The sequence below is a fragment of the Vanellus vanellus genome, assembly GCF_965231255.1.
Source record: "Vanellus vanellus genome assembly, chromosome: 2".
NCBI classification, from domain to species: domain Eukaryota; kingdom Metazoa; phylum Chordata; class Aves; order Charadriiformes; family Charadriidae; genus Vanellus; species Vanellus vanellus.
The window spans coordinates 72566652-72582959 of record NC_138906.1 but is presented as its reverse complement, the minus strand read 5'-3'; the positions used below and the strand labels follow the sequence as shown (position 1 = coordinate 72582959).

Genomic DNA, 16308 nt, shown 5'->3' with positions numbered 1-16308 from the left:
AATACCTATTTAGGGGTAGCACTGAATTGGTGATAATGCTGTGGTAAATAATTATTTCCTTCATTTTGTGGGAAAAAAAAAAAAAAAATTAAAGCTAGTAATGTTTTTAAATCACTTTAATTTGGGCTGTCATTGAGTTTATTAAATTGTAAAACCCACAACATGCTACTTTAAGATCAGGCAACCAAAAGAACAAAAGTGTGTGGTTTTTTCTATGCAAACTTTTCATCTGCTGTTTTAATGAGAAAATGGACAGAATATCTCAAAAGTTTCTGTGCTAATCCCTTGATTAGAAATATAACTAATTTTACAGTCAATTCAAAGTTTACAAACATCTTGGATTTCCTGTACCGTCTTTCCCCATATGCTAAGTTACAAGAATGCTGAAAAGTAGAGCCTATAATTTCTTTACTATAAATATTATCCAAATAATCGAAAACAAAGCTGGTATGAATTCTCAGTTAAATTGTGGAACTACACCTGTGATGAGGCATTAAGAAAGATCTACCAGATTTGCAGCGTAGAGCCTGACGTCAGTCAGAAAGCGAATGTTGCACACAGCTGTCACTGAGTAAAAGTAGAGAAATTGTCTATTCATAATACTAGAATTCATGAAGTTTGGCAGGGGAAGGATAGCCCTTGATGAGAAGGGGAGGAGAGGGTTGTGTGTGCCAAAGAGAGGGTTGTGTGTTTTCCTGCTAAAGCCAAGTGTATGGTTGACAGAACACTTGAGCAATTGGGCAGAACTTACGCAGGTATTTTTTGTTGTATTTTCCTTACTTCAAGGATCTGCACCAGACAGAATAGCTCTTAATGTGTTAAACGTCTAACTGAGCAACTTTTATTTTTTTCATTGTATGTACCTGTGTAACTAATTTGATACCCTTCTATGATAAAGTGACCTGCCTAGTGGGTGAAGGAAAGGTGCAGCAGATGTAGTTTTCTGGATTTAGTAAGGCTTCTGATACTGTCCCTCACAGCATCCTTCTGGACAACTTGTCCAACTGTAGGACGAGTGGGTGCACAGTGCACTGGGTGAAGAACTGGCCAAACAGCAAGGCGCAAAGGGTTGTGGTGAATGGGGCTACATCACCAGCGATGTTCCTGAGGACTCAATTCTAGGGCCAGTCCTATTCAATTTTTTTATCAATGATGTGGATGCAGGAGTTGAATGCACCATTACCAAGTTTGGTGATGATATAAAACTGGGAGGTGCTGTTGACTGTCTTGAGGGACAAGAGGCCTTGTGGAGAGATCTAGGCAAGTTGGAGCATTGGGCAATCTTCAATGGCATGAAATCGAATAAGAACAAATGTCAGCTATTCATCAATGACATAGACAGTGGGATCGAGTGCACCCTCAGCAGGTTTGCAGATGACATCAAGCTGAGTAGTGCAGTTGACATGCCTGAGGGACAGGATGCTGTCCAAAGGGACCTGGACAAGCTCGAGAAGTGGGCCTGTGTGAACCTCTTGAGGTTTAACAGGGCCAAGTGGAAGGTCCTGCATCTGGGTTGGGGCAACCCCTGCTATTAATACAGGCTGGGGGATGAAGGGATTGAGAGCAGCCCTGCCAAGAAGGACTTGAAAGTACTGGTGGATGGAAGTTGGACATGAGCCCACAATGTGCACTCACAGCCCAGAAAGCCAACTGTAGCCTGGGCTGAGTAACAAGAAACATGGCCAGCAGGTGGAGGGAGGTGATTCTGCCCCACTACTCCGTTCTCATGAGACCCCATGTGAAGTACTCCATCCAGCTCTGGAGTCCTCAGCACAGATGGGACGTGGACCTGTTGGAGCGGGTCCAAAGGAGGGCCACAAAAATGATCAGAGGGATGGAACGCCACTCCTATGAGGACAGGCTGAGAGAGGGTGTTATTTAGCCTGCAGAAGAGAAGGCTCTGGGGAGACCTTATTTTGCAGCCTTTGAATACTTGAAGGGGGCTTATAAGAAATATGGGGACAGACTTATTCGTAGGGCCTTTTGCAGTAGGACAAGGGGTAACATAAGAAGGACATCGACCTGTTGGAGCGAGTCCAGAGGAGGGCCATGAAGATGATAGAGGGCTGGCGCACCTCTCCTATGAAGACAGGCTGAGAGAGTTGGGGTTGTTCAGTCTGGAGAAAAGGCGGCTCCGGGGAGACTTTATTGTGTCCTTCCAGTACCTAAAGGCCTACAGGAGAGCTGGGGAAGGACTTTTTACAAGGGCATGTAGTGATAGGACAAGGGGGAATGGCTGTAAACTGGAAGAGGGAAGAGGGTAGATTTAGATTAGATATTTAGAAGAAATTTTTCACTTTGAGGGTGGTGAGGCACTGGAATAGGTTGCTCAGGGAAGCTGTGGATGCCCTATCCCTGGAGGTGTTCAAGGCCAGGCTGGATGGGGCTTTGAGCAACCTGGTCTAGTGGAAGGTGTCCCTGCACATGGCAGGAGGGTTGATCTCCAAGGTCCCTTCCAAGTCAAACCATTCTATGATTCTGCGATGATTCTATGAAGGCGTAATGGTTTTAAAATAAGAGGTAGGTTTACACTAGATATAAGGAAGACATTTTTTACACTGAGGGTGGTGAAACACTGGAACAGCTTTCCCAGAGAGGTGGTAGACGCCCCATCCCTGGAAACATTCAAGGTCAGGTTGGACAGGGCTCTAAGCAACCAGATTTAGTTGAAGATGTCCCTGCTTATTGCAGGGGGTTTGGACTAGGTGACCTTTCAAGGTCCCTTCCGACCCAAACCATTCTATGATTCTGCACCTGGGGTGGAGTAATGCTGGGCACAAGTATAAATTGAGTGAAGGGTAGCTGGAGAGTAGCCCTGCGAAAGGGATCTGGGGGTGCTGGTTGACAGCAGGCTTAATATGAGTCAGCATCGTGCACTGACAGCCAAGAGGCCAAACCATGTCCCGGGGTGCATCAAACACAGCATAACCAGCCGGTCAAAAGAGGTGATTATCCTGCTGCATTTAGTGCTGGTGTGGCCTTGCCTTGAGTACTTACTCTAGGCAGTTCTGGGCCACACAATTTAATAAGGATGTGGTGGTCTTGAATGTGTCCACAGGAGGGCAACAAAGCTGGTGACAGTGCTGGGAGGAATGTCCTATGAGGAGTGGCTGAGGATACTGGAGCCACTGGAGTCTAGTTTGGAGAGAAGGAGGTTGAGGTGTGACTTCATTGCCCTCTCCAGGTTCCTGAGGAGTGGAAGTGGAGAGGGAGGTGCTGATCTCTTCTCACAGGGATCCAGTGCCAGGATGCATGGCTTAAAGCTGCATCACTCAGGGGAGATTCAGACCTGACTTTAGGAAGCATTTCTTTACCGAGGGGGTGGTCAAACACTGGAACAGGCTTTCTAGAGAGGTGATTGATGGCCCAAGCCTGTCAGTGTTTAGGAGGCATTTGGACAATGCCCTTAATACCAAGCTTTATCTTTTGCTGAGCCCTGAAGTGGTCAGGCAGTTGGACTAGATGATTGTTGTAGGTCCCTTCCAACTCAACTATTCTATTCCAGTTCTATTCTGTTTACATTTAAAAACAGCAGCGGACCATCCTTCACTCAAAATGAGTTTGTGAACTTAAAAACCCCACATTTGACTCAAGATTTCAAAATAAGTATAATAATTTTTAGAAAGAAGTACTCTTATTCACTGTATACATAGTACAGCATGAATTTTATTACCAAGAGTTGGGAGATACTGTGAAATTAGAGCTGCATTGTAAACATAGTTTTCTGTTGATACTAATTTAAATAATAGCATGCATCCTCAGTCTGATTCTTCTGATCATTAAGACTGCAGATGGAGCCTTTGGCAAATCTTGTAGCCTTTTAGTGTCTTTTTTGTTTCATGATTCAGTTAAGTCAGTTTTGCAAAATGTACAGTGCTTTCTGTTAAAAATTAGCTCTTGTCTGTGAAAATGTTTTTACAAGGAAAGTCAAACCAGTACTTTCAAGTGCATCTAATGCAAATCTAAACCATTGAAACATATTTTAATGAATGAGACTATTTTAAAATTATTTTACAAATTTTTTCTTTTTTTTTTTTTTTTTAAAAGTGTAGCTTCAAAGTAGGAAAGTGTAGGAAAAATGAAACCCAGAAACCTGTATAATTAGCTGCTTAACACTTTAAATGTTAAATTAATGGATTAAGCCAGTAAAAAAAGCCTCACAGTGTGCGCAGAGGAGAGGAAAAAATGAGATGAGTTATTTTGATATTATTAACATGAATTATTTTGTCTATGAAGTTACCTGCCAAATTTTGAAGTAGGATTCAGTCAGACTTTGGCTACTTCTGTAGCTTTTTGGATTTCATGACTGGTTTTCTGATGATTTCCCTCTGCAAGCTAAATGCTTTCAACACTTCCAAATAATTTTCACTGGGTGCTGAGACTGATGGGAGGCTTATAGTTCTATTACTTTTTTCATCAATGAATGCTATAGTAATTTGAGTGGGTTCAAGGATAAATTGATTGCTGCTTCCCTTTCAAAGATGGAATCGCAGCATCCACCTGTCCAGAAACTGGTGACACCAAAGGCAATCTCTCTGTCAGTGAGTCGGACCCAGTATTTTAAACCATCTCTGACTCCAGCTACTGATTCCAGCAAAATTCAACAGAGGGTAGATATAAAGCACAAAGTAAGTAAATTTTCTGGTCCTTATCTGCCTGCTTTTTTAAAAGCTTGGAAAGTCTCTAACCAATTATTCTACTAAGGTGCTCTTTCTTGGCAAAGAGTATCGATAGTATGTTTTAGGCAAGCATTAAAACATTGGGAAGTATTGTGAAAGCCATACTTTGAGGTTTTATGGATTTAATTGTATTTTTGGAACAGTAAGTGGCTGGTGTTTATTTTCAGAACATAATTATGTGCTATTGGGTCAGGCTGTTCGCAGTGAAAGAATGTTAAAATACAGAAGCAACATTTTCCTTTTCATATGCTCCTGTACACAAAGCTGTTACTGATGGAACAGGCTGTGTATAAACTCAGGTGAGCTACAGGCTCTGAGTGAGATTTCTGGCAATAAGCTTTATTACGCGCTCTGATCATTTTGGTATTGATGGAGTCCCTGATGAACTTTCCTTAAACAACACTGGCATCTCTTTCAGAAAAAAAACACCCATGGTTCCAGTATCAATCTGAACGTAAAAATGTCCAGGTGTTAAATCTATGGGCTTTTTAGGCCAGAGATCAAAGTGAATAGTCAAAGTGGTTAGGGAACAAGCTTAAGTAGACAAGGTATATTTAGTAGTATAAATAAAAAACCCAACACAAAACATGAGTGGTTGTTTGTCTTTGCTTTGTATATAGTATATAAATGCATTCAGATAAATTTTGAAATAAATCAAACTTAACTTGCAGGGCATGACAGAGAAGAGTTTTCCTGCAGAACAGCGAGTAAAACCATCTGAAAGGTATGACAAACCTATTAATTTAAAACACTTGAAAAAAGAAAGCGCTCTCCTTGTCACTACAGTCTGCATATCTCTCTTTTGGAAGGGCAGTAACAGTTCTCAGTAAAGGGAGTAGAAAATACAGTGAAAAATTGTATTATGAGAGAGTTTAACTGTTTATGCATCTTGATATTCATCAGGGGGCAGCTATTAGTTTCAACTCTTTATTTAATTGCTTGGAGTCTGAAAGCTTTGTCCTAAAGGAATTATTCTTCCTGAAAGATTCTTTATAAGGTGAAGTGGCTTACAGTTCAGGAGAGTATTTAGTTTTTAATTTAAAAAAAAAAAAAAAAAAAAAAAAGGCAAAAACCTGGAGGAAGATAACTTTTTAATGCTTCTTTCATGGAGAAGTCACTTGTCTGCTCTGTGAGTTTTCATGAAAAACAGGAGCCCTTTAGAATCTGAGGCCAAATACCAACTTTTCTCTAAACCACAAAATTCCAGGAGAGTTAACAATTGTATTTCTTCTTGGGGAGATTGTCTTGCATTACACTGCTTGTTTGGTTTAGGTAGAATGACTTCACCTCCAGATAATATTGATGGCTCTCCTGTCTGGGCAACTAGTCTTTTGGGTAATGCTTGAATTAAGACACTTTGCGTTCAAAGGATACCTTTTCTGAGAGGATTCGTCCTTTTCAAAGAACAGTAGCAGGGAATCGTATTTTGTTGTCTCTGTGTTCGTCTTCCAAGCAATTCTTACATTGCCTTGGACGTTCTTTGGCTTGCAAAAAAACCCCAAACCCAACCCTTTGTTTTGACATCTAATAGTTTGTCTTCACAGCAACCGCATTTCAGGGGTTTTAAGAGATTGGCTCTAAGGTTTTTGGCATAGGTGCAAACAGATGTTAGGTTTTAATTGTAGGTTCTCAAACTGTTCTAAATTTTCTTTAATAAAACTCATTTCTTCTCCTGCATGTAGAAAGGAGATCCAGGAAACTGATTTTTATTTGGTTCACAAGTTTTATTGCTATGTTCTACTTTTGTCTGTAGAGTAGATGGTCCTTCCTTAAAAATTCTTTTTTAAAGCCAGTCTCTGTTGGGTGCCATGTTTGGGAGCAGGAACACAGCACTGATAAGAGGCAGCTGGCCAGAGTTGCTTCGTGCAGTTAACGTGCAATACTTTGGTACATCTCTGTTCAGCCTTCCAAGGCTATTTATTTTTTAAACCTGGGTCAGAATTGTAGATTGGACTTACTTGCTTGAAGACAGAAAACTGTCTTTGCCTCTTAGAAGCTGACAAGTGTTAAAAGAAAAGAGGAATATGGGCTATTATAGGCAATCTATAATTGTCGGAATAAAGCTCTATTTTGACATAAGATTTTTTTTCAGAATTCAAATTGATTGTCAGTTTGGATTAGAGAAAAGTTTGAGCATATGGCCTTAAGGATCTGGCTTCCTCTGAGTGGTTACAGTGCTAAGCAGACTGTTTGCAAGTATCTGACAAGTTTAGACCAATTCTCTTCCTCAGTCTTCTGGAAACTTGACCTGGTGTCTTCCAGTATGAACAAATGTACTTTTGTAATGACTGACTGCTTGGCTGCAGGATAAGCTTTGATATGGTAATTTTTTCCAAGGATACTTCATTTTGATGCCATACTGCTTTTTATTATTGTTATTCCCTAGTTCACTTTTGTGTTGGGTGTGGTGTGGGTTTTTTTGGGGGGGGAAGGTGTTTGTTTGTTTGTTTGTTTGTTTGAGTTTTTTTTTTTTCTTTCTTTCTCTTCCCTTCCCACTTGGATTAGGAAATTTTTCTGGTTTGGGTCTAGGCTTTTGTAATGAACAGAGAAATGCCTTTGTATGCCTTACAAAAGGGATCTGTATTCATGTCTGAAAAGACTTCTGGAATGTTGGCACACCCAAACACCTCTGCTGCTTCTGCTGATGGCCCCAGGAAAGCCAGAGCTGCTTCTGAAGCTTTTGCTGTATTATCTTGCCACACAAGTTTAAACCTCTCTATTCCATAAGAGCTGTTGGCAGCATTTCATGGGCGTGCGCACACACACACACTCTCTCTCTCTCTTTTCATATATATATTTTTAGTTGTTCTTTTAGATCCCTACAAAGATACATGCTCATCACAGAATCAGAGAACTGGCAGTCAAAATTTCCACTGTCTGGACTATTAAAAGGGAACATCACAAAATAACAGTCTAAATCGGTTCTTCTATTTCAGGTCTTCTGGCTTAGTCATCATTCCTTTATGGGTGTTGTGACTGTTTCTTATCTATGTCCTTCTCACTGCTGCTCTTGTTAATGCAGCTTTTGCTGTTTAGAACATGAGATATTTATCAGCTTTTAGCAACTTGTGAAACAGTTTTTTCTTATTCCAAATAGGAGGTGTTCATTCTAGAACTAATAGTAGCTATAAATAGCTTGAAACAGTTGATAAGCTTTTTGACTTTTTTATTTTTCCTTTTCTTTTTTCTATCCCACTCCCCTCCATCCTTCCTCAACCTATGTATTGCTGTGCCAGCAATTTGACCTACCCTAAATTCAGTACTCCTGCATCCAATGGTCTGTCTTCAGGAGGAGGGGTAGGTGGTGGCGGCGGCAAGATGAGAAGGGAAAGAGGAGTACACTATATATCAAAACCTGGACAAGAACAACAGGTAAGGGACACAGGTTAATTGCTGTAACTGAGATTACTGAAGTAACTAGCTAAGAATACAAGTTTTATTGCCTCATAGTAATTTATAATAATACCACTTCAGTTTTGTGGGTTTTTTTTGCTGTGGGTTTCGGGGCAGGCTCCAATTTATTTATCTGTTTAAGTGCCTCAACTTTAGTTTTATATTTTTGAAATCTTCAGTCACAAGTGGTGTGCCTCAGGGCTCAGTGTTGGGACCATTTCTGTTCAACATCTTTGTTGATGATCTTGATAAGGACATAGGGTGTATCATCAGCAAGTTTGCAGATGACACCAAGTTAAGCAGGAGTGTTGATTCCCAGGAGGATAGGGAAGCTCTACAAAGAGACTTAGATTGGGTCATTGGGCCGACATCAATGGTATGAGTTTCAACAAGGGCAAGTGCCAGGTCCTTCACTTGGGCCACAATAACCCCATTGCAGCGCTGCAGGCTTGGGGAGGTGTGGCTGGAAAGCTGCCCGGCAGAAAGAGACCTGGGGGTTCTAATTGACAAGTGGCTGAATATGAGCCGGCAGCGTGCCCAGGTGGCCAAGAAAGCCAACGACATCCTGGCTTGTATTAGAAATAGTGTGGCCAGCAGAAGTAGGGAGGTGATTGTGCCCCTGTACTCAGCACTGGTGAGGCCACACCTCGAGTATTGTGTCCGGTTTTGGGCACCTCAATACAAGAGAGATATTGAGGTGCTGGAGCGAGTGCAGAGGAGGACAACGAAGCTGGTGAAGGGCCTAGCAAACAAATCATATGAGGAGCGGTTGAAGGAACTGGGACTGTTTAGTTTGAGGAGGAGGAGGCTGAGAGGAGACCTCATCACTCTCTACAACTATTTGAAAGGACACTGTAGAGAGGTTGGTGCTGGTCTCTTCTCACAGGTAATTAATGACAGAACAAGAAGGAATGGCTTCAAGCTCCAACAGGGCAGATTTAGACTGAACATTAGGAAAGAATTTTTCACAGAAAGGGTGGTTGGGCATTGGAATAGACTGCCAAGGGAGGTGGTTGAGTCACCATCCCTGGATGTGTTTAAGAGACGTTTAGATGTGGTGTTGGGGGATATGGTGTAGGGGAGAACTTTGTAGAGTAGTGTAGATGGTTGGACTCGATCCCAAGGGTCTCTTCCAACCTAGACAATTCTATGATTCTGTGATTCCCTTGGAGATGCTTCACACTATGAAGTTTCTCATTAGCAGTTGAATGAATGATTTTTGGTGGAGGTTTGTAGAGTTTTTCATAAAAGAATGATGTTTGAAACAAGTGCCAAGTAAGTAAACCAAGTTTATTTAATTTGTTGTTTCATATCGAAGTCATGTAGAAAGATACAGGCCAAGGGTCTGAAGCAGAAGACAGTGTTCTGCATGTCTGCTAATGATCATTCACAATTTTTGGTGCTTAATCAAACTTACTGTGAGAGGGTTTTTTTTCTTGTTTTAATGGGAAAAGACCATTTAATAAAACTATGGTCATGACTATCCCAAAGATTATTTTTCTGATTGGATGTTATGTATGTTGCCTACTACTGGATCTTAAATATAAAAATTTTAAATCAGTCTTCTGGCTGACGCAAAATGAAGAAACAGTAAATACTGGAGAAAGTTTTCTATAATACAAATGGTCTGAATATCAAGGTCCAGTAGACTCTTTGAAACTGTGAAATAGGGTACATTATATTTCTGTAGTAGCAACTTACATCTCTGCTTGGTCACTTCTGGGTAGATCTAGATACTACTGTGCAAATTGTGATTAGATTGGCTATTCCCATTTAAACACCAACTAATCGAATGTTGGTCATCAAATAGTTTAAAAGGCAAGGATAAGACCAGAAGTTTTTAAGGTACACTGGTTTCTGAGTTTTGAATTTGCATCCTGATACATGATGTAGACTAAATTTACCATAGTATGATCTTCTTTGCTGATAGTCAGGCTTCCTTTTTTTGGTATTTTGTGCTTTGATTTGGGATTTTTGATTCTCTAAGGAACCCACATACTTCTTTAGACATCATCTTTTTCCAAGCTCACTGCAGTAATGACTTCAGAAACTTTGACAGCTGTCCTGCCTAATTTTGTAAGAGGAACACTTTCCCATTTGTCTTGAGAGTACTCTTAATTGAAGGGATGAGAGAATAATTAGAAAGGATAATGTTTCTCTAGACCTTTAATAACTAAAGTACAGGAAACAAAAATAAATCTGATCTGTGCCCCTCTGTTCTTCACAGATAACAATTTTGAGCTAACTTTCAGTGTTTACCACTTCAGGTGGTAAATGTAGTACCACATGGAAACAGGCCTGCCATAAATTAAAATGACCTGGCAGACTGAGGTGGGGAGGGTGGGATTCCTTTTGAAAGCTTGTTTTTCCTTAATCTATAAATATCTCTGTTAAATATGACTTAAGAAATTAAGGATAGGACAGGCTAGGAAAGTAGTATGTCTTGTAAAAGAGAAAAACTACAATTTACAACTTTTTTAAGGAAAGAAAAAAATTAAAATGTGCAACAATTAAAATTTACACGTAGGAGGTGGAGGAACCAGTACTACCAAAAGTACCCCTACCCATCAGTACTGCATCGCTGCCTTCGTTCAACTTCAGTTTTCTTGCCAGTAGTACTGTCTCATCATCACCAAGCACTGTTTCAACAGCAGTGATGAACAAGGTAAATCTTTGTTGTATATCGTGAATACCTTTTTAGGATGTGTATACTTCTGCTTTGTCGCATGTTAAGTTCTTCCATGGTGCTCATGAAACTAACCAACTTTAGTTTGCATCCTGTTGAATAAATCAGCATTGTATATTCCCATTTGGAGGTGAGCAGAAGCAAAGTTTTTGATTCAGTCTCTGTCCATCTTATACATTGCAAACTTCTGGTTAACATAAGTGTATAACTTCTTCAAATGCTATGGCAATTTTATTGGGATTCTATGCCAAGTTAAGTTATTAAATTAGAGGTAGCATTAATGGTCATATAAGCCTAGTGTAGAATATGAGGCTAGGGTGCAATAATTGGAATACTATTGCATAAAATAAACATCTGTTCCAGAGTACTTGAAATATTTTTGTATGTTTTGAAGCAGTTACTCGTTTTAACATGTTGAGGTATTTGCTGAAGCTCCGACTACAATTAACCTGAGTCAGTTTAAGGTTATTAAGCTGCTTGTTCTGCTTTTCCATATATTTAATGTATTTACATCTAAGTAGCATCTCAGTTTTTTCTCTTGGTTTATGGGATTTGGTTTTGATGATATTGTATACTATATGCTCACTTGCAAGCTTCATTTTCTTTTATTATAACTCTCATCTGTGGATTAGAAATAAATATCAAACATTAGATTTCCCAAATTCACTGCAGAACATCTGTTAGACAGTGAGTTCAGGTAGCTGCTATTGTTTCACTAGGGTGTTTTTCTTTTAGATACAAACCTTAATTCTTTTGAAAATACAGGTACAACCAGCAAGTAATGTTGGCAGTCCTGTGTTCAGATTTTCATCTCCAATTGTGAAATCTACTGAGGCAGAAGTGCTGCCTCCGTTGTCTGTAAGTAAAATAAATGAAGCTCAACCTTTTCTCAAGCCTTTTATAGAATATTGCAGAATAAAGCAGAATTGGCCCTGATAATGAGGAAAACTAATATATAAGTTTCTGTCTTATAATTTGTCATCCAGCATGTATGACAAAATTTTGAAGTCTGGATTTCAGATTTTTATTTGTGTTTGATATTTGATTAAAGTTTCTTTAGTTTCAAAATCTGAAAAATCTCTCTCTTTCATAGCAGATTGGGTTTACATTTAGTGTTCCTGTTGTAAAATCAGCAGAGCTTTCTGGATCCAGTGATACACCAGTGACGTCCTTACTTACTCTAGGTAATAAATGTTAGCATTTCTGATCTGAAGTGCTGATTCTCTTTTCTGTATATTAAATAGTAAATCTGTCCTTTCTGAGCATATTAGCAATTTGAGACAAAGTGCGTTTTCTGTGACAGATATACCTCTAACCAAATTGTAATTATAAACTGTTGTAAACAAGGTAGAATTTTGAAGATTCTTATGTAAGAAGCATGAAAGTTGGAAATTCTTGTTTCTAGCAAGTGTGAATATATTTTAAGTGGATTTCTTTGTGAAAGGCATTTTTTGTTTTGTTTTTAAAGATACTGCCACTGTAAACAGCACCAGCAATAAGAAGGAAGAAAAAGAAGAATACGTTGGCCTCTCCAAACCTGCAAAGGTCTTAAAGGAAGGAAGTGTGTTAGACATTCTAAAAAGCCCTGGTGAGATACTGAACTGCTTTTTAAAAGATACTGCAAAAAATACACTAGTGTATAACTACATTGCTTTTTAAAAAAACACCACTACAACAAAAAATCCACTTTGTTGTGGTTAATGCAATATTAGCTATAAATGCACACACGGGAGAGCATTACGTTAAACACTGTATCTGTTAGGGTGGATCTCCTTCTATTCTAAGTGGCTTTTATTGCTGAAAGGAAAACTGCAACTTCAAACCAGGTGTGTTGCTTTTCCTTTATATGTTAGGATGTAATTGTAAATGAAATATAAAGAGAACCAATTAAATTATCAGTGTTTCACTTTTATTTAAAGTTATGGAACTAGAAAGGAAATGTTTGTAAAATTCTTTACAAACACTCCTCTCCAACTTTGACAATCTCTGGAAATTAAGAACAGTAAAGTTTTATTCCTAAAGGTGTTTCAAAAGCTGCAAATCTTTTGCCCTTAAATGGTAACAGTTATTATGGATTCAAATGTAAATTTTAAGTAGAAGTGGGCTGTTTCTTTTATAAAAGCCTTTTCTAGTTTTTATTTTTAAGCAATTGCAGTTGTTTTCAACTGTTCATTAAAGTGTGTGTGTATTGTGCGTAGATGAAAGTTTTTTGTTTTAAGACAAGGGACTTTATTGAATTTGATCTTCTGCCATAAGCCTTCAGTTGCATCAAGACTTTAAAGTGACAAATCTATATACTTCTTAAGACAGCACCGTTTTATATTGGAAAGAGCTAAGAGAGAAAATACATTGTGTGTTTTGTTCAAGGAAAGATCTATGGGTAAAGTAATATTAATTTTCTTTATCATTTTAAGAGAAGCAGGCTCTAAATCCACACTGTTCAAGGACTCAACTTCTGATATAAAAAAACCCACCCCAAAATAACATAATAATTAAAAAAAAAAAAAAAAAAAAAAAAACTCTTCAGTTTAGCTTTATAAGAGTTTTGTGCTGCTATTTAAGATGCACTGCTGTAGCATTTTCTTTAATGTTTCCATATTGGTGGTTCTTGTTTTGTATTAAAACTGGCACCTTTAAATAAGGAGTTGGTCTGTGTCCAGTGCATTTTGCACAGAGATTATAGATAACAATTGCTCTGTTGTCTTCATTTTTATTACTCAATTAATACTCAGTATCTGGGGGGAAATAGCACGTGGATTGCTACTCCAAGTACCAACTGCTGACAGCTACTAAAGTAAATGTGAGTCATCTACTATGGCAGAAATAGCTTTAGAAATTTGGTTTGATTGGGCATGGTGTCTTAAAATGAAATTAGATTCTTTCTAGTCCATGATGGACAGTCAGCTTTCAGTACTGTTTGTTCACACTGGTATCTACCAGTGAAGATTTGTATTTAAAACTTTCTTGGAAATGAAGAGTTAAATCAAGCTTTAAATATATGTTCTGTTGTGTCCCAGTGCGGCATATGAAATTTCATCCCTTTGGAGGACTTCCTCTTGCAGTTAGTTGGAACATACAGTTGTAACCATTGGCACTTGGTTTAAATTTATACCATCTAGTATTATAAGTAACTTACGTGTAGTGAGGGGTACTGCTTTATCAGTAAGATCTCTTCCTGTTTATTTTTTTTTTCTCTAGGCTTTACGTCTGTGAAAACACACTCCTCTACGTCTGCACAGCCTGTTACAAGCACAGTGGTCTATACAAGGCCTGCAATAAGTAGTTTTTCTGCAGGCAAAGACACCCCTAAGCAATCATCTTCGTTTTGGCAGTCTGACACATGTGACCTGTGTCTGCAAAACAAAACCACAGATGGCAAATGTGTAACATGTCAAGCTGCTAAAGTGTCAACAGTTGAGAGTACGAAACAGACGATAAGCTCAAGCCAATGTGTCACCTCTAAGGCAGCGGTCCCTGCAGCTGGGACGTTGGGCTTTGAAGACAAATTTAAAACAGCACCCAACACGTGGGATTGTGATACCTGTCTGGTCCAGAACAAACCTGAAGCTACAAAATGTATAGCCTGTGAGACACCAAAGCCTGGAACAGGAGTAACGCCTGCTCTGACATTGCCAGTGGTCACAGACAACTCGGTGACAGTGACATCCTCCTCCAGCAGCACTGACACAACAGTCACTCTGGGGTTTGGAGACAAATTTAAGAAGCCAAAAGGCTCTTGGGACTGTGCAGTGTGCCTTTTATTAAATAAGGCAGAAGACAGCAAATGTATAGCTTGTCAGTCTGAGAAACCAGGTGTGTTCTGCTCTTCTCTGTTGTTTCACTCTCAGCCTCTGCATTCTTTACAGAATAAAATATGTTGCATATAAAAAATATTTTCAGCAACATGGCTGTAAGACAGACAGGATGGATTAGTACCTGTCTGCAGGAATGGTTACAGGCACTTTTGAGGTCTCAGCCCAGATTCCAGCCTGTCACATGAATTGAACTGATTGTAAAATGTATTAGTACGGAGCTGAATTGAAGCAACTATACCCTGCTTTGCAGGTGATGAGGAAAAATGACTAAACTGGATGCCTTAATTAACTTAAAACCAATTTACTTATTTTCATCGGAGAAAAATGTGAACTCCATAGACAGAGTTAAAAATTACTGTTTTCTTCTGTTTCAAAACATAAGTAGAAACGGTGTTTACAGAACATGGCCAAAAATGTTTCCACTCAGCGTTTATGTGTAATTGAGCAGAGGTATGAAGCCAGATTTCAAGACAGTGTAGTCTCTAGTCATCTTAAGCTAAAACATAGGCATAGCCGAACATACGGTTTTGAAGGACAGTGGTAGTCTTCCAGAACATGGGTGACCTTGTTCTGGAAGGTCAGGGTCCTTCCAGACCTTGGGGAGGTCCGTGCCTTCTTCAGTGCAGCCCTGGGTTGTTTCCCGTTACATGTGATTGTAATTGATTTTGAGTGTGGTGAGTGTATTGTTTTTAAAGCACAAATAATTATTTTAGTGTTAATTTTCATTGGTTCTTAACATCATTTAATATACTATTATGTCAAAAAACACATTCGCAAATATATCTTGGGGGGAGGGCGAATCTAAGATGGACTAGATTGTGCTTTTGTAACCATCCTGTACAGTAAGAATAATACTTCTTCAGATAAGATAATGCATTTCAGAGGGAGCTTATTCTCATGGACTTTCAGCCTCAGACTGATCAGCTGACACTTTTGTTTGAGACTTTATCCGTTGCGAGGAGGAATTCTGGAAATGTGAGAGGTTTACCATGACCATCATGGTACAGAGAATTGCAGAGTTACATTACATCTGCCGAGGGGAAGAGCAAGACAAGTAAAATGGGAAGACAGAAATTTTCTGAATGTGCTGTGGAAGAGGAGACCCAATCCGGTCTTACTGTTTTGAATTTGAGACATTATCTTCTGCCTCTCTCATAAATGCCACACCTCAGTAGTTTAAAACTGTAGGTGAACATGACAATTATGGGATGCTTTTGTGCCTTCTGAATGTCCACTTCAGTCCTCACACTTACGGAGCTGAAGTTTTCTGTTGGGGTGCAGCATCAAGTGACACCTCTTCCTTTACCAGGGAGAAAAATCAGAAGGCGAGCGTTGTCTTTCAGGCCTCTTTATGGAGATTCCTGCTGCTCTTGAAGACAGTGTCGCTTGTGTAGTGAGCACAGGGTTGTGGTTTGGAATCTTTGGGTTCCTCTCTGGTTTTTTGCAACGATGTAGTTTTGAACATGGTGATGAATCATTCTGGTAAATTCTCAGCCTCACAGCGCTTGACAGTGGTCATTAACTTGAGTGGTGCTAACTGTGACTATGGGTTACTCATGTCACCAGAAATTCTTTTAGTAGTTTTAGTTAAGTACAGTACCTTTATTTGCATCTGAAACAGGCGATGTTGCTGTATTGTATGTTTTGCAGTTGCTGTTGAAACATCATTGGTTCAATTTGTTCTTGCAATCATATATAGATTATAAAGAAGAATCTAGGTGTTTCTATTGTTTAC

General features: G+C 39.2%; 1 protein-coding gene across 1 annotated transcript in view; it reads left to right on the top strand.

Moving 5' to 3' along the window:
- The window catches only part of NUP153 (nucleoporin 153), a gene marked incomplete at its 5' end in the record, with an annotated part of 48138 nt that overhangs the window by 22961 nt on the left and 8869 nt on the right, over positions 1–16308 (top strand). The window contains 8 exons of the mRNA XM_082499192.1: positions 4482–4628; positions 5351–5403; positions 7916–8051; positions 10600–10737; positions 11524–11616; positions 11852–11942; positions 12227–12346; positions 13957–14571. Coding sequence (XP_082355318.1) covers positions 4482–4628; positions 5351–5403; positions 7916–8051; positions 10600–10737; positions 11524–11616; positions 11852–11942; positions 12227–12346; positions 13957–14571 — 1393 coding nt within the window. The remainder of the gene's footprint in view (positions 1–4481; positions 4629–5350; positions 5404–7915; positions 8052–10599; positions 10738–11523; positions 11617–11851; positions 11943–12226; positions 12347–13956; positions 14572–16308) is intronic.